The sequence below is a fragment of the Drosophila willistoni genome, assembly GCF_018902025.1.
Source record: "Drosophila willistoni isolate 14030-0811.24 chromosome XR unlocalized genomic scaffold, UCI_dwil_1.1 Seg143, whole genome shotgun sequence".
Classification (NCBI taxonomy): domain Eukaryota; kingdom Metazoa; phylum Arthropoda; class Insecta; order Diptera; family Drosophilidae; genus Drosophila; species Drosophila willistoni.
In genome coordinates, this window is record NW_025814056.1 from 4,000,825 (window position 1) to 4,020,369 (window position 19,545).

Genomic DNA, 19,545 nt, shown 5'->3' on the forward strand with positions numbered 1-19,545 from the left:
AAAACTATTACCTACATATATACAAGCTTTTTGCCTTTCAAACATATAAAAGTATATGAAAATTTGTACACTTTTCATTTGTTTCGGTGGGTTTTGAGTTGAATTTAGCTTGAGTTACCTGCCGACTTGGATATACTCTTAGTTCGCAATTTTTGACACACTGGCGCCACCTAACATCTCAAAGAATCATAATTCCTTCATAAGCCAAAAAAAAAACTTTTTTTCAATTATTTTATTATTTTATTTTTTTTTAGCTTCCTTAGCCTGTTAATTGGATCATTATGGGCTTGGGACATTTTCGTATGTCATGCTATTTCTTATCACAAACTCGACACTCTCTTTGCAAGGGTATAAGTACATAAAAGGGAATGAAAGAAAGAATTCAATTGATTGCAAAACCCTCTCCAGAGAAATGAGCTCTTTAAACTACTAAAAAATTCTCATGAAGCACATATGACCGTGTGGCCTAATGGATAAGGCGTCGGACTTCGGATCCGAAGATTGCAGGTTCGAATCCTGTCACGGTCGAAAAGAAAATCTTTTTTTTTTATATTTTTTCTTATTTATGTTTTAATATATATTTTATAGTTATTCTATTTTATTTATTATCTTCAATTAAATTAAATTTTTTGAAATTTTTGCAGCTGCGGCTGTATTTGCCCTTGAAGCCGCTGAAATGCAATTCCAAACTGTCCAAGTTTCAGTTTACGGAAGAGAACAAAGAGGATTTTGGTGGTGGTGAATGGTAGATAGATGGTGGATGAGTTTCTGTTCGCATTCCTCCACGAGCTGCACAATATTTGCTGCAGCACAATAATTGCCGTTGGTTTCGTTTGTCGGTTTCGTTTACCTGCATGGCAATTTACCTACATTTTGCTCTATTCTCGGTCTATTGCAGTGGTTTTTGCTCGATTATATAGGGAGCCAGCAGCCAGCCGCATCAGCGGAGAACGAGAGAGAGGCAGGGAGAACGCGTCACAAAATATAACATTTCTCATGTCTGCGGGTTGTTCCGCTAGAATTTCTTTAACCCCTCTCCGATACTTCTTCTTTGTTTGTCTTGTTTCAAATCAAAATGCCTAAAATGCACATTTGCACTATAAATTTTAATTTTTAGTTAAGAGACTAAATAACTAATCAGAGATGATCTCATTCCCTCCTTTTGAGAAGGTACGTATTTAGCCGCATTGAATCTGTGAGAAAAGGTCGATTTACTTAACAACTTACTAAATGGCTCAGTTCCATTAAAATTATTAACACTTTTGTGTGAATATCTTTATCTAATACAAGATAACGCTGTTTTTTTCCTTCATATAATTGTTTAATTGTAAGACCAAATCGGCTAGGGGGTCGCAATATCTACATACATGTATATGTATATATATATGTATATGGTGTTTTTATACCCTTGCAAAAAGGGTATATTAATTTTGGTCAGAAGTGTGCATCGCATAGAGGGAAGCATTTCCGACCATATAAAGTATATATATTCTTGATGAGCACAACGAAAAGAGTTCATAAAGCCATGTCCGCATGTCCGTCCGTCCGTCTGAATCGACGCAAACTCCTCCTAGACCGGAATAGCTGCACAGCTGAAATTGCTTTTAGGCTTAAATAACTCGGATTCAGCGGGATCGAACTACTATATCATATAGCTCCCATACAAATGGCAAAGTCACGAACAGTGACTTTTCTTAATAACTTCGTTGTTTTCTAATCTATTGTCATGAAGGTATACCTATAAATGACTGTGCCAAATTCTATCAAGATCGCGGGACTATATCATATAGCCCTAATAGGAACGATCGGTCGAAAAAAGTGACTTTTGTTAATAACTTCGTTACTTTTAACGCGATGGTTTTAAAAATTAATACTTAACAGCTTGAAACATCTATTAATGATCGTGCCAAAATTGAACACTAAAACAAGTTGAGAATATAACTAGAAGAAGAGATGAAACTTAAAGCATAGTTTTCAAAGCCAAAGCTTATCTAACATGTGGTATACTATATTTTAAACTGGCACTATATAGACAAGCTGCCGAACCTAGAGGGTGAGATGGTATATTCGACAGAAGGAAAACTGTCTGATCGTATAAGGTACATGTTTTATTAAGAACTTATTCGAAATAAGAATATATATATTTTTTCTACAGTCTACTTACATTTCGTACACCATGCCCAAGAATTTTCAATAAACCAAAAACGTAACGTGCTCTAAATACTAACACTCCAATTCAACTTTCTAGCATTTTTAACTGGGAATGAACGAATGTGTGTGGGAATAGTTATATGTGTGTATCACTTATTTGTTTTTAACTTCTTTTTATTGCAGGAAATGTAAACCAAGGAACATATAAGACAGTATAGTTAATCTAATGTGTTCTGTATTCTCCATTGCCTATTATTTTGGGAGTTACATATATGTATGATACAGTAGACCGATTTAGATTAGCATTATATTTTATGTTAAAAAAACCAAAAAAATGTATTTAACTGCAACTCGATTTTAACTGATATATATTTATTATTTTAAATTAAGATTAGATTGATCATATAAGTGATTTAATCAATCCATTGTAGGTTTTATAATTGGGGTAAATATTATATATTTTCTATTTCGGAGTTGCCTTCTATGCCATCTATGGGAAAGAGCATGACAAGTTCGGCATGAAGCGGATTACAAATTGACAGCTTCCTTTTTTCTCAATTAAAAAACTTTTTGAACAATTAAATTCGATTGTTTAAAACGCAATTTTATTTGATTTTTTGACGTTATTTGGAAATTAAGCAAATATTATATTTGGACAAATGCATAGAAAATTGGTTTGTCAAATTACTTGCCATCAATTTTGCAAACACAAAATACACAAACAGCAAACAAAATATAATAAAATAACTAACTAAATTGAAAAAATAATACCCGAATTGGGGTGGGGGTGGAGGTGGGGTTGTCGAAATTTCCTGATGTTGGCCAAAAACGGAAACGAACGGCTTTCAATTGTTTTTGCCACCAATTATGGTAAAATTGAAATCACTTCCTAGTTTCGCAATCGTTTTTTTTTTGTTTTATTGTGTGTGTGTGGTTTTGTTGTTATTGTAGTTTTGCTTTAGCCTTCATTTTATTTGGTGATAGTTGAAGTGTGATTAATTAGTTAGTCAAACTAGCTAGCTAGCTAGATAGCTAGCACTCCCATGCGATGAGTCATAGGTGCAAAATTTCTTGCATTTGGGCAAACATTCAAAAGATGCATCACAACTCTTGGCTAGGCGCCTGCACCTTTGTTTTGTTGACATTGTTCTTGTTGTATTTCATTTCGAACCAACTAAGCACAAACCAAAAAGAACAGAACAAAAAAAAAACCCAACAAAAAATTGGGATCAACGTGTTGCGTATGAGTCATTAATCGACTCGACATAATGGTTTACTTAAATTTTCGATTATATAAAACACAAGAAAAAAATCACAACAAAATTTAACGTACATTTTGTATAGGCTGTTGATACCGGCGGCGGCGAAGGGGGAGTCAAAGTCGGAGTAGGGGGCAGCTGCTGCAACAGCAACAGTCGTCGAATAGATGCAATCGCGGTGGCAGTTGCAAGTAGTTCAAGCAGCCTGGCAGCCTGGCAGCAGCTGGAAAGTGTTTGGCAAAGTTTTACGTTAAAATTTACGCACACACGCGAACGCGTTCGTTTCAACTTTGTCTCTAACAACTGCGTTTTTGGCCTTCTTTTCTGTTGTTATTGTTGTTGTTTTGTTTTGGGCTTTTTGTTTGTTTTATTTGGAGTGCAGGAGAGTATTTTGTATTTTTGGTAATTAAATTGCAGGCTGCATACGTTTTGTCGCACGCATAGTCACCGAAAAACTGAAAGCTACTTTAAGTTTCATTTCATCGCCGGACTGAGGAGCAACAGCAATGGCATCACCAGCACCACCACCAACAAACACTACCATAGATGGCAGAAGGGGTTAAGTGGGGGCTAGGCCGGTTTATTTAAACAACAATTGCAAACAACAATGCCAAGATAATGTTGTTGCTAGTTTGCTCTTGCCATTTTGGTGGCGACAGCAGCAACAACGACAACGACAACGGCAACGGCAACGGCAACAGCTACAAATAAACTTTCAAGTCCAAAGCATCTTTAAGATACGCGTCGTTGTAGCGTCGCTTGTTGTAGCTTTTGGGGTAATTACAATTAAACGTTAGTGAAATTAATTGTGCTGGCTGCAAAAAGAGATATGTATGCCCAGGTATACATATATGTATTTAGAGAGAGATGCATATGTAGTTGTGGGATACAAATTAACATCGAAACGGCAACAAAACGAAGCGACGCCACGCAGCAGCTCTGTCAGCGTCGCCGTCGCGCTGCAGTGCACAAAGTGAGCTTTAGCTTTGCTCTGCTCTGCCCTGGTGTGGTCTATTCTGCTCTGGTCTGCCCCAAACCTCCCCATCGTATACAAGACGATGGCGCCATCCTTACCTTGCTACTACTACAACATTATCATTATCATTCTCACCATCACCATCATCATCATCATCATCATCATTAGCATTTGGTTCATCATCATTATCTACTTTATATACTGTGTATATTAATGTCTTTTCATGCAAATACCTTTGTTTGCACCTGTGCACTACAGAAGCAGAAGCAACAGCTATATCACATATACACAGCCATGGCTATAGGTATAGCTATAGTAGCCCACAGTTATTAGATATTAGATGGAATATCTTTTGATAGTCGTTGCCAATGCTAACTACTTTTGGCACCCCTTTCCATATTATCCATACACAGACATAGGAGACAGACTTTTCCTTTCATCTACATAGAGCTTTTTCATCTTTTCACTTTCGCGCAATTCTATAAAATTATGCATTTAAATGTATAATCATTTTCATTTCACTTACCCCTCGCCACCGAAGGCCTTCAGTTCGCGATTCAACGTGGCCTTTACATTCTCCTGGGAGTAAAGGCCCATGGGCGAGTTGAATTGCTTGTGCACCAGTTTTCGTTGTACTGCGGCCATTTCGTCTGTTGCTTGTTGTTGTTGCTGTTGATGCTGCTGTTTGACTTTGGCTTTAGCTTTGGCTTGTCTTCCTGGCTGGCTTCACTTTACTCTCTCCCTTCTCTTTCGACGAGGATTGACTTTGTGTGTGTTTCGCCTGTTTGCTCGACTGGAAGAAACTTGAGTTCCTTTACTTTGCTTTCCTTTCGTTGCCTTTACTTTCCTGATTCTCACTGGTTTGCTCGACTCGACTCGACTTTGCTCGTCTCCTTTTTCTCGTCGTCGTTGTCGACTGTCTTTAAAAGTTTCGAAAATGTGCTTGATAAAAAATATATAAAAATATTTTCGTTTTTTTTTTTTTTGTTTTTTACAAGACTTAGGCCAGTTATTAAAGTTGCTTTTGTTGTTGTTGCAGTTGCTGTTGCTGACGGCTGAGGTACACAAAAAAATATGTATGTATATATATTCTAAACACTTCCCCCAACTTCAGTATGAAATAGTTTGCTGTTACGCTTAATTTTAATCGTTAATCGTCGGTCGTTGTTCGTTCTGTAATTAAAATGGAAAATAGGGATAAAGAAGGATAAAGAATAAAGCCAAATAAGTGCAAATGACCCACAATGTTCATAATCATAGTCAATTAGAAAGTTTTCAACTTAATGCTATTTCAAGTACAAAACAAGTAGAAATTCGCTTAATTGCATTTTCGTTTCAAGTGAAGATTTTTTGTTTTTGTCTGTTACAGAAACAAAAAAGGTGTAAGCTAAAAATATTTCATTATTTCCTAAGCGTGGATTAAGGATTAAAAGGACCATAAAACAACTATGCTTAGATCTCAGCTTCCTGTTGCTTTTCTCACATATTTCCTTGACTAGTTTTGCTCTCTTTTTTAGTGCCAAATCGTGGAAAACCAAAAAAAAAACAAACTGACACAAAAAATGCCATAGAACTTTTTTTTTTTATTGTATCATTCCAAAATGTTTCTTTTGCGTCTGTTTGGTATATTTTGTTTTTCGCTCTAGATATTTTTCATCAATCACTAGAGTGAAACTGGTTGACTCTTGGGGGAAAAAAGGTCGATCGTTTGCTATGACAGCTGGATGATATATGGAGGCGATCCGAAAATACAATCAATCATATTCGCCATTTTGCATAAATTAAATGGTCAACTTTATGTTCGATTTATTGTCTATGATTTCAACAAAAAAATGTAGAGAAACCAAATTAATTCGAATGTCCAAATCACATTACACTTGTTGAACTTTTATTATTGATAATAACTAACAACTTGATTTAAATTGAAGAGATTATATAGTATGTGATATATATTTTTTTTTATCCGTGTTTCCTTTTTGTGATAGGACACTTTTCAGAATTTATTAAATATTCAATAGTTTTTGAGCCAGCAAAAGCTAAAGATCTCTGAGAATAGTTATAAAAAGTAATCTCTGAAAGATATACACAAGTATGTATCAAAGTCGGAAGGAAACAAATATAAGGTATAGACATATAGTATACATATATATGTATGTATATAGTCAACAAATTGAGTCGTCTTCCACTAAATCCTACTTAAGTTCAAATTATTAAGAATATGAAAACTCTAAATATAGTTTTTCCTCATTTTTATTTTCTTATTTGAGAAAATGAACACGAATTAATATAAAATAAAATCAAAATTTTAAATGTTTAGGCTTAGTTTACTTAAATTTTTTGGATTGACTTTTAAAAATATTTTTATGAAGTTAAATTAATTTAAATTAATGCTTAAAATTGTTCCCAATGTACTAAAAAATTGTGCAAAATATTTGAATGGTGTGATCTAAAGAAATAAATAAAAGGATAATTGAATTTTGTCAACTACTTGTTATTCTACAGATTGGTACCCTGATTTAAAAGCGAGAACATATTTTAAATCCGACTCCGGCAAAATCATATGTAATCGGATGCGATAACAGCCCTGAGATATATTAACTATTGAATAAAAAATTAAAATTTAAGCCGCACTAAAACTAATTAATAATATTTAAATGAGATTAAAGGTGATTGCCATTTCTATTAATTCTGTCATATGTACATACATATACACATAAAATTGACATAAAAAATCATTTCCAAATGATTGTTTTTGTGTTTGTGTCTTTCTTTTCATAATTTGAAGTAAATTGTTGTGTCTGCTGTCATAAAATCACAAAGTGGTCCAAATGTTTTCAATCCAAAGAGCATTCAAATATTTCCAGGCCAAAATAAATGCTTCAATGTCAGCAATAGTTAGGTATATATGTACATATGTATGTATATATATAAACTTATTTTGACTGGAAGTCTTGATTTGTCCCACTTGTGCAGCACAATAATACATATATGAATATATATGTTATATATATATATATATATATATTATGTATAGAGAACGTAGTCTTATCTCTCTCACACACATACACATTTGTATATATACAATTTCTAATTATTTTGTTTATTCTTACAGCTGCTGCTAACAAATTACAAATAAAAAAAAAAAAGGAAAATGAAAATGTTCTATTCGTTTCATATTTTGTCGTAGACCCTCAACGTTTTTGTATCTGCATCTTAATTTGTATGCGTATCTGCTTTCTATATATTGTCTGGTATATCTATATATTATATATTAAAGTCAAATTCATTTTTCCAATGCCTCGGACACTCACTACTGTCACATTTAAAAATGTATCTCAAACTAATTCGAGGAGCGCCTTTTTGGCAATACCAAAATGAAAATATTATTATTATTTTGTATTTTTTTTTATGTGTTAAATTTGTTCATCTTTTATTTTCCCTAATTTTTGTTGTATTAGTTTTCTTTTTTTGTTGTTGTTTTTGTTTCTAGTTAAAAATAGAAAGAAATGTTGTTGTTTTTGCTGTGGCTGCTTCTGCTGCTGCTGTCGTTGGTGAATGGTATATTGAAATATGCTCAGTTTTCCTATTCTAATACTAATATTTTCCACAAACACACACAAAGACATAGACACACACAGTTAGAGACATAGATACAGTCTATGGATCTCGCTCTCTCTCTCGCTCTCTCTATCTTTCTTTTTCTGCACTTCTACGTCGACCCCGTCTCTTTTACTTGGCATATGCAGATTCAAAAATTTGAATTCCCGCCTTGTGTGTCACCTTAAATAAAATTAGCAACTGTGAGCAAATGGTATTATACAGAGATTTGCGTCATTTCTGCCTCTGCCACTGATGCTCATTCCATCTCTGTCTCCTTGTGTGCGTCTATCTCTGTTCTTGGACTGTCTTTGTCTATCTCATGGCAACAGCATAAATATATAAACACAGGCGAATACATAGATGGATAGACTCATAGATTGTTTAAGATTAAACACTGTAATTGCGGAGATTGCTTTGTACAATAAAACATATTCAAATATGATAATGATAATTAACACGAAATAGGATTCATATCCGCCCAGGAACGATGGCAAGAAATAGATAAGAATAAGCTGATAATAGAAAAGACAGTCTTAACCTTTGACTGTTGGCTGAAGAGCTATTAGCTTTTGAAAAATCTGACCACAAAGAGCTTAAGATTCATTCATTCTCTATTGCTATCTCTATTTCTCTCTATCTTTATTTTTATCTATATCATAATTTGAATTTACTTAATGAAAATGGAGGGTTTCCCTTTGGCCCGCCCCCTGTAACTGCTATATACGAATGTTCAATGTTTCTTTTTTTTTATGTATGTATATATGTATGTATGTACATAGATTTTCATTTGGCTTAAATTGTTGCAGTTGCTTCTCACAGAAGGAAGTAAAAGTTATAAAAATAATTATTGCTTGAGTAGTATGGCAGGATGCTGATGGGTGGTAGGGGCGGAAATTGCGGCTACCAAAGAGCAGAGAATGTAATAAAATGCTTAGCTTTGGCCAGACACTTGAAATTCTTAGTGTTTGTTGGCAATTTTATGCGTTTTAATTGAGCCGCATGCAGCTGCCATTGCAGCTGTTGCAAATGGCGCCTAAAAGCAGGCAACGCTTGCCAACAGCAGCAACAGCGGCAAATGGCAACGGAAGTCGAGACAGAAATTAATCAGCATTTAATAAAATATTATGAAAATGGCATATAAAAAGAGCAGGGAAAGCCGGCAACATCAGCAGCCACTACAAAATACTCGGCACTTGGATGTCCCAATTAAAGTTTTACACACACACACACACACACAAGAGCTCACTCATACATGGACAGGTGCGTGCGTGCCGCATTCAGTGTACTTAACACATGAATTGTAAGAGAATTTGCATAAAAAAGCAGCCAGCGCAAAAAACAAACAAAAAAATGTACACACATACATACATACATATATGTGGAAGAAAAATCGTTGTATGTATCAACAAAAAAACAGAGCACAGAGAGCAGAACATGGGCGTCGCCTGATGTGGGCGGGTCACAGGCACGTAGACAATATGCACATATCTGTTACGCATGGGTGTAGCCAAAACGTCCAAACAATCCTTAGGAGACATGCCGTTCTCTATTTGTAATTAAGTGAAATCTTTTTATATACCGATTATTTGGTTTCTGGGCTAATGATTTGACAGATTTTGTACGTTACGAGTTAATTTATGAGTTTTTGCTAGAGTTCATCCTCCTTTTCATACACTTTACACACATAGACACTCACTCGTATTCCTGTTGTTACAGGGAATCAAAAAAGGATCAACACTTTCAGTGTGTGTGTGTTGAAAATATTGCATAAATATATCAATATTCATCGAATTAAGTGCCAAATGAAATGAGATTTTTTCATCTTTTTTTTCCCCCCCTCAGTTTGCTAACGAATTGAATAATTTGTGTGGAAAATGCAGCATAGTGACTTGTTTTATATAATTAATTAGCAATAAATTAAGTTAACTAATTAAAAACGAATTTGATTCAAAAAACTTCATGGACATAATTATAGATTGTGAAGCAAAACCCAATTGAAATGCAAGTCGCAGACTGTGCCCTGTGTTTGGTTTGTTTTCATTTTTGCCCAAAATGCAGAATCAACGATGAGAGGGAAAATTGAACTGCTACTACTACTAATTTCTGTCACCATGTGTTTTATTTGCCACGACAATGGCCAAATTATAGGCAGCGGCATCGTTGCGTGTGTGTGGCGCCACATAGTGAGCTTTAGAACTGAGTATTTATAATTGTGGCTGTAGCTTTTCGGAATTTCATATAGACAAATTCAATCCATGGCTACAGAAATACAACAGACATACATATGCATGCACCCGATATGTATGTGTATGTGTGCGTGTGTGAGTTTGTACATATCAGAATCAGGTGCAATTTGCAACAATTTCATAAAATTGTATATCTGCGTCTATATGCGTCTGTATATATGTATATTTTTCTATGGATGAATCTATATGTGGTACGGGCTAAGAGAGAATGTGCTTTACGCTTGCCTTAATGTTTGCCAGGCATTTGGCTGCCAGTGCTTTGCTTTAATTGTTAACAAACAATTCCTCTTCTTTGGTATTGCTCTTTGTATTGTTTATGTACCTTCAATATAGTATTTTATATCACATATGTATACAAGTATAAAATTTCAATTTAGTTATTTCTTATTCGAGTGGGTGGCAAATACATACATACACATACACTAATTCGTAAACACATTTAGCCATCAATAAATTTATTCATTTGTGGACAATTGGGGTGCGTGTGTGTGTGTGTTTGTTTGCTGGGTGTGTGTGCTTACCGTCTATTACAATTTGGCGCTGCTTAAATCCAAATGTAATGCCGCCAAATTGACAAAACAAAAAAAAAAAAAAAAACAAAAAAAAGAAGTTTGTTCGTAAACCACCCACTGACCACGCCCACTCGATGCAATTTGCACTTTATCCGCAATTGTTGGAATACTCAACAATATATTTGATGGCACCAAAAGTTGCAGCAAGTGCAAAAGTCGAAAATGCATTATGCGGTTGCGGACACATTAAACGGGATCGCGACCTGGGGATCGGGGGGGATAGGAAGAGACAAATCCCATCACATTCCCTATCCCGTATCCCGTAACCCATTGGTCACAATTTTTTTTTGCTCCGCGGTCAGCTAACCGGCGTTTTGTAAGCGCACCATAAGCGAACTGAAAACTAAACTGAAACGAATGAAAACTTTACGCAATGATCACGCATAGTTTTCTTTTTCTTTCTCGTTTCATTTTCATTTTGGTCGCTGCTCATTTTTGCTGGCTTTTTTGTGTTTTCATTTTTTTTTTTCATTAGCGTCTACATTTTCACATCTTCAGAGATGAAGAACAACACAGAAATACATACAGGCAATGGGAACGGGAGTGGAAATGGGAATGTGCCATAGGAATAGGAATAGCCATAGAGGAATATAGTGTATTCATATAAATAAAGAGAAAATCTACATACATACAAGCCTATACATATGTATGCGTGAGTGCGTGTCATTTGGGGAGCAATGGCCAATGCTTACACTGGCGGTCAATAAAAAGTGCATTGCTGGGCCAAAAATGCAATCAAAAGATTCCCCATCACTGAATGGTCAGAACAATGAAAGGAATTTTCGGTCCTTTTGATGGCAATTAGGTAAGGTTTTGTCAAATGTGAGATCAGAAATTTGAAAAACAAGTCCTAATAATGGTCAGGACCTGAGTTAGTAGTTCATCAAAGGCCATGATAAACTTCATTGCCTCACTAGCATCAAGTTGCATTTTAGCCTACTGAAATCGAGCTAATTGAAGACTTGCGTTGGGTATTCAGAACCTATGTATATGTACATACATATATGCCCTGATGTTGGATTGCATGTGAGTGAGTGTCAAAATTGAAAAGTCTTTTTGCAGTAGGTTTGTCAACATAGTTTCTAAACCTTTTTGACTCACTCACTTTTGTAACTTAGCAACTCACTGACTCGTTTGTTCATTAAGGTAGACATTCAGTTTTTCTCACACTGCAAAAAAAAATCGATGACAACTTTTTATACCCTTGAAAAAAGGGTATATTAATTTTGGTCAAAAGTGTGCAACGCATAGAAGGAAGCATCTCCGACCATATAAAGTATATATATTCCTGATCAGCACGACGACACGAGTTCAAATCGCCATGTCCGTCCGTCCGTCCGTCCGTCCGTCTGGATCAACGCAAACTCCTCCTAGACCGAAAGAGCTACAGAGCTGAAATTTTGCATGTAGGCTTGTATATACTGCAGCCGTTGTATATCTCGGATTCAGCCGGATCGGGTTACTATATCATATAGCTCCCATAGGAACGATCGGTGGAAAACAGTGACTTTCATCAATATCTTAGTTATTTCCTATACTAAGATTGTAGGCCGTTCTTTCGGACACATTAGCCCTTTAAGCTTAAACGTTTTTCCACTTTGATGGCTATAGGTAAGGAAAAAGTTACCAAATAAGTTGCAAGGGTATACAAACTTTGACACGGTCGAAGTTAGCTCCGGCCCTCTGGTTTCTTTAGATACGTACATGAACTAAAGTCACTGGCCACTCTTAATTGAAACAATCTAAAAACTATATCTAATTAATCTTAATTTTAAAATAATTGACAATATAGATTTGGAAGCTCTATCTATAGTTGGTGATGCTTTAATCACTAGAATCTTTCGAATACCATTAATTCATCCTTTTTACAAGACTATAAGAACTGTGCAGGGACCTTAGAAAACAATAAAGTCAGTTTCGACTGATCAAATGAGATAGTGATAGTGAGTAAGGAAGCAACAGAGTTATTGAAATCGTCCATCAACATGAGTCGTTTAGCCCAACACCAATCTATATACATATATGCGGCAATGTAATTCAATCATAATTTATATATTTTCATCAATGTATTTACCAGCATAGGCAAATTTAGAGGAAATGCAAAATAAGGGAATTTCACAACCTAAAGTATGCTGGAAATTCATTCATTGTTTTACAAAAAATTGCTCAACTTTTTGCATGCCTTGTTATTTGAATGCAGTACATTACCAAATTGTTAATGTTTAATGTGTAAAAAATGGAATTCTTAGGCTGTTTATTGCATACTTTAGGGGGGGGGAGAAATTCCCCCCACTGTTTACCATAAAGTAAACAATAAAATTGAATTACATGATTGACAAAAAATGCTGGCAATGTTTCCATCAGTTGGAACTATTTGAATTGAATGTTGTAATAAATACAACAATTGTTTAACAACATATATTAATTTTGAAAAAAAAACCTTTGGAATTCAGCTTTTCCATCAATTAACGAATTGTCCTGACTTGTAAACATAATTTGTTTGATTGTTTACATCCATACGATGAAATGGTATATCAAAGTCGCCAAAATATATGTAACAGGTAGAAAGAAGTATTCTCTCTGTTCCTCCGTCTTTCTGTATTAACACCTAGATATCCCAATATGTAGTTACATGGAATCGTCTGGTTTATAGTTTAAACTTTATATGCAAATCAAGTTTTAGTTTCCTTCTTCCAGATGTAAGTGGGAGGGAGAGAGATATCCAGCATGTGAAAAGTATATAAATCTATTATTCTATTTACTCATACATACTTATATGTATGTACATTTGATATGAATTAATTGAAATAGTTTATTTAATTAGTTGCTTCACTTACTTAATTTGTTCTAAAACTTTAAAACATTTCTTAATAGTTGTTCACGTTTTCTCCCTGGGCGCCTTATTACTCTTCATTTTGCACTTTGTGTTTTTTATTATTCTTATCATTTGTTTTTTTTTTTTTTTTGTTTTCATCAATCCAATCTTTATCCCTTTTATATCTTATTTACTAAATCTTTGTCCATTTATTTTCTACCTACTCTTATGTCCCTAGCTTTATGGCATATTTGCCTTATTTTCCGCATAAATTACATTCATTTTGCAGAGGGACCAAGAGTTTGACTTTTATAGCCTAATTAAAAGATGAGCGAAAAAAAAAACGCGAAAGAAAAAAGAAAGAAAGAAAAAATATGAAATCTTTATAAAATTATATTCCATCTTGAAAAATGTTTGATTAAAATTTTGTCTGGTTTTTCTTTTTTTTTTTTTTGGCAATCCCTCAAGAAAGCAAAACGAATGCGGAACACTGGGCTTAGGGGAAAGTTCATGAGGAGGGGTAGGGGCTAAGGGAAAAGACAATAAAATAGAAATGCTGCTAAATCACTATCTCAATGCTGAACAACACCTGTGAGTTGTGGTCTATAATTGAATGAATGATTTTGAATATATAGTCGCTTGCTATATAGCTTTATACATGTATGAAAAATATATATCTTTGTCATGATGCTGCTGCTGACGCATTTCATTTGTCATTTGTCATCCAAGCCTTTTTATATGGCATGCCACTGTAATTTAGAACGATGTTTTACCAATATTTATGCCAATCTCTATATAAACACCCTGTCAACAGCAACAACAATAACAACAGCAACACTTAAAGTAGTTTTTTTTTGGTGCGAGAGAAAAGCAAAAGGCAAAATATTTGTTCATAAGAGAGAGTTTTGTCGACACACTCATAGAAACGCTGAACGATTCAGCGAGACAGAGTCAGTGAAAGATAGATAGACAGATAGATACATTTGTATCTATATAGATTGTTTCCCCCTATCTTATGAGCTGCAAAGCAACTGGCCTGGCCTTTTCAGTTCGGTTCTATTCTGTTCTGTCCTATTCTGTTTTGGCCTGGTCTGGTCTGGTTTTTTGGTTTTGGCCTCGTCGACTATTACAGCACTTAAACTGTAGCATTCGCCACACATCCATGTCTCAAATATTCTATTTTTGAGTTTTAGTTTTTCTTTTTTTATTCTTTGCTTTTGGTTATATTTTTCTTGTTTTTTGTTGATCCACGTCCGCGACAGCATTTCTAACGGGCAACGAAACACAACGAATAGAACACTAATTTTTTTTTTTTATTAAAGTTTTTGTTTTTACTTATTTCATTTTTTATTTTGTTTTGGGGTTTTTTCTTCTGTTTTTGCTGTTGCACACAAAAATAGCAAAGAGTCCAAGTAAAAATCGGGAAACTTGGGGACAGAAATACGCACAAAATGACATTTAATTGTTGCAACCACGAATTTCTTTTATTATTCTCTTTCATTTTGGTTTGTTTTTTTTTTTTTTGTCGCCTTTTTACGTATGTATTTGGTTGTTTTTTTTTTGTTTGCTTTATTTATTCCTTTTGTTGTTGGTTTTTTGTTTCGGTTTAAGTTGATTTCATTTGCCAGTCGTTTTTGGCTTCATTTTACTTTTTAATTGTGCTTTAAATGCTAATTAGCTTTTGCCTTTGTGGGTCTCAGTCTTTCTGCCTGTGTGTGTGTGTGTGTGTTTGTGTGTGTGTGTGTCGTGTATGTGTGCAATGTCCTGTGGTGTCTGACAGTGAGAGGGGAAAAAGTTGAGGATAATTCGGTTGTTGTTGTTTGTGTGAAAATTGTATTGATGATTTTCCCTTGGTCATAACTTTTTTTTCCTTTCTGTTCTGTATTGTTTTTTGTATGCACACTTTATTTAATTAAATTCTGACAAATTGGAGAACAAGCGAAATGGATTTCAATCCGTTCCCTTTAACTAAAGGATATTAGTAGTATAAACTCTAATATTAACTTAATAGTTTTGTAAACTGAAAAAAAAATTAAGAAAAAAAAACCAAACTAAATGCATTTTTGTTTTCGGTGACATATTTTTCACTTTGTCCACTTTTGCCCGTTGCAATTACACGACGTCACTGCACATACACACAGATACAGAAAGTGTAAGTGTATTGGAGTACGAGAGAGCCAGAGATGGGTGGAGGGGAAGAATAATGTGATGGGTCTGAGGAGGGGGAGGGGCTGAGATTGCTTTTCACACCTGCACTACGAATACGACAAGGAATATATCCGGATTCGGACCTCTGACAGCCTCGGAGCTGATGCTGATGCTGATGCTGATTCTGATGTTTTTGGTGGTTCTGGTTCTGCGTGTGGTGCTTGGATGCTGCTGCTGTGATGTGGTGACCACGTTCGCGGTGCGAATTATTATTGTTACTCGCTGCTCGAATGCTCTCAACACTAGCCGTAAGTCGTTTTCATCGAAAAGTTCGCAAAAGCAGCAGCGAAAGTTGCTGTGTTCTGCTCTTGTTTGCTGTTCTTTATTTCGTTTCATCTGTTTTTTTCATGGAAAATGGAAAAACGATGACACACGCACACACACACACACACACAACACACTGGCAAAGAAACATTCACTCATATATAAGTAGTACCTACCTATGATGATGATGATGATGATGATGATAAAGATGATGATGGGCTAGACCCCAAAGCGAATCCGAATTCGAATCCGAATCCCAAGCACTGCCCCCGCAAAAGTTACCGCCTTCAATCCGCTGCTGCTGCCTCTATCTATCTATGCCAAGCACCACGCCCACTCACATAAACTACTTATAAATTAGTCCGTCCGGCTGGCTAATCACGTATTTTTATATGTACATACAACCTCTAAGTGAAAAAAGAACAAAAACAAAACCAAAAACAACCACAACAACAAAAAAGTGATAAATATTCAGCACATTTACACACAACAAACGCACACTAGTGACTCTATGCGTGTGTGTGTGTGTGTGTGTGTGTTGGACCACCTAATTAACTACAAAACAACGATTCTATATTGAGCTCTGTGTATGTATGTATGTATATACATATGTATGCATATATGTAAGGATACCTACTATTTCTTCACCTATGTGTTCTATGGTGGTATTTATATTCATGTTTTTCTAAATATTGAAAATTTATTTTTGGATTATTTTTTGGAAAGCTATTTTCCATACCCTACACTACAAAAATTGGGGCTCCTCTGACCCATCCATCTCTCTAACGCTCTCCTTCTCTCTTTCTCCCTCTCTCCCTCTGGTCTTTATTGCATTTCATTAGTATTCAAGGTAATTTTAACAACTTAATTAGCATCCGAGCGTGTACATAGATTAAATATTTCAAAAAAAAAAAATAAAAACATTAAAATTGTTTTAAAAATAAGCTTTTAAATTAAATCCACAACTTTAGTTTTTATAAATTCCTTCTAAAATTTCCTTTTTTTTGTGCAAAAGTTTGCAACTTTTAATTATAAATATTAAATAATTGCAAGGCGGATGTAACAAAATGCAGCATTAGAGAGAGAGAGAGAAAGAGAGAAAGTTGCTATCGAATACTCTTACTACATGCTCGAAACCAAAATTTAATCTCTCTTTTATGTTGCAATTAGACAAAGGGAAAATCAAATATGTGTACAAATATAAAATCATAAAAATTATTGCAATCAATCGATATTCGATAAACTAAAAGTTCAAAATTATCATATTTATGTATTATTTAATTTTATATATGTATAAGATTAAAATATTTGAAAATTTTTTATCACTTTCTAACTTCGTTTGGTATAAAGTACGCAGCTCTGTTTTGGTAAAAAAAAATAATTAAATTTAAGTATAATTCAGTAACATTTTAATAATCAATAACTAAATAAGTTAGGATAAAACTATTTAATAATAGCTTATTGTAGTTAATTAAATCAAAAAGTTATATTTTGGTAGATATAACTACCTAGATCCAACTTGACTATTAAGACTGTTCAAGAATATATATGCTTATATGTATATTTATGCATATATTTTTGGTTAATTATTTTCCGATTGCTTTCATAAATTTGGAATTTCAGTGTATTATGCATTTGTCCTTGATCTCTGAGTTTTAGTGTTTCTTTAACATTGGAGTTATTGCTTTTGCCTCTAATATGTACATACATATGTTTGTATGTATGTATGTATGTGCATATACGTAAAATATTTAAATTTATTTATGTTAGATGTATGTATGTATGTATGTTTGGATGTTTTTATTGTGGTATTTTTAGTTTTTATCTCTTTTGTATTTTTGGAATTTTTGGCTTTTGTTTTCGAGCCATTTTGAATGAATGTAGAGGCAAAAGTGGAATGGAAAGCAACAATTAAAATTAACAACTTTAAAATGTTGTCTTTATGGCTTAATGAAGCACATTTCACAAGTTCATGTGCTTTGCAATCCGCTCAAGCATAACAATTAGTGCATTCAATGGGCAACAAATTGTACGAATTGTTGTACTATAGTTCTATGTGAATCTAAATACATTCTATTCTATATGGATGATGTGCCCTTGCTAACCAGCAGCCAACACACACACACACACACACTGAATGGACCTAAAACATGAACAGAGCACAAAAAAAAAAGGAAAAAAAAATGGGAAAAATGGGAAAAAAAAAGAAAAGCTCTTTCGCTACTCGCACACCTGACAGGCAACTAAGCTGCTTGCAATTTTCTGTTTTAGTATTTCACGCTAGAAAAGCAGAGGCATAGCAAAAAAAAACATACAAAGAAAGATAGAGGCAGAGCGGTAGAGAGGGGAAGAGCGATAGAGACGGAGAGAGAACTGAATATATGTATAATATGTTTAATGTTTGTGAATGATTAATGGGACATTAGAATTGAAATTGTTTTTCGCCGTGCATACATGTGTGTATGTGTGTGTGTGTGTTGGTTTTTCACCGGAGCAGAGACCCGACCCCGTATAGTAGCAGCGGCAGCAACAGAATCTCTTGCCAAGCGCAGCAGAATATACATTGCTATAATGTGCAAATATTTATATGCCGTTGCCTTTTCAGAACTCAACCCAACCCATTCCATTCCCTCTCCCCCTCCCCATACACACACACACCTCTTTCGCGCTTCTCTTCTCCTTTTCCATCTCATACTGGTCCCATTCCCATGTTGCATATGGTTATGGCCTTAAGTGTATACATATGACTATACGATTGCACTTGGCAAAAAAATTTTGGTTAAGACTCAAGTGTAGTAAACTGAAGTCGGTTACCATACCTACATCCAATATGTGTATACATATATTCCTACATACATATGTATGTATGTCTGTATGTATATGTTATCCATTTCCTTTGGGAGAATATTTGAATCACGAGGGGAGGCAAATCCCAAATGCAGGACCTTTTGTAAATTTTTTATGAAACTCATAAAAACAAAGTTAACCCTTTACATGGCCGATACAATTGAATTATTTCACAATCTATTTGAAGAAAAAAAACCAATTTGAATTAAAGTTAAAGTCGAAATCTACACAATTCTTTCAAATGATATTTAAAAAAATTTTGTTTTAGATTTCTTAAAAAAAAAAAATTTTGTTTTATTTAAACCGTCAAAAGGATCTTGAACTGAAAAAGATAAAATATGGTTGTGATTTGTCTTTATGGTAAAGAAAAATTCTACTCATGATCGCAAATTTCGCCATAAAAAGGTTTTAAATTTAAGATTCAATAACAAAAATAACTTTGAGAAAACTTTACGGCAGATCTGAAAAATAGACAGCTAATAGAAGATTTAAGTAGGTCAAGATTTTTTTTAATTAGCTTCTTTTAAAAATGTCTCAAAAAGACTGACATGATAGTTGTATACTCACTTTGTAATTCCAGATTTCAATGCTAGAATCGTAAATGTCA

At 34.4% G+C, this 19,545-nt stretch overlaps 1 protein-coding gene and 1 non-coding gene across 10 annotated transcripts in view; one reads left to right on the top strand and one right to left on the bottom strand.

The window, feature by feature from the left end:
- LOC6645216 (adenylate cyclase, terminal-differentiation specific) overlaps positions 1-16,017 on the bottom strand; it is a 28,265-nt gene extending 12,248 nt beyond the window's left edge. For 4 of the 9 annotated variants that reach the window (XM_023177323.2, XM_023177324.2, XM_023177325.2 and 1 more), the window contains exons 1-3: positions 15,870-16,017; positions 5,382-5,559; positions 4,913-5,306 (exon numbers count right to left, since the gene is read on the bottom strand). In XM_023177323.2, the coding sequence (XP_023033091.1) occupies positions 4,913-5,031 (119 nt within the window). In that variant the 5' untranslated portion in view covers positions 5,032-5,306; positions 5,382-5,559; positions 15,870-16,017. Of the gene's footprint in view, positions 1-3,484; positions 3,746-4,912; positions 5,307-5,381; positions 5,560-15,869 lie in introns of those variants that run through there. The other 5 variants (XM_023177321.2, XM_023177320.2, XM_023177317.2 and 2 more) reach the window with 3 other exon arrangements.
- On the top strand, positions 456-528 carry Trnar-ucg. Its single transcript has one exon. It is a non-coding gene; the product is annotated as a tRNA-Arg (tRNA).
- Positions 16,018-19,545: the final 3,528 nt, after the last annotated feature.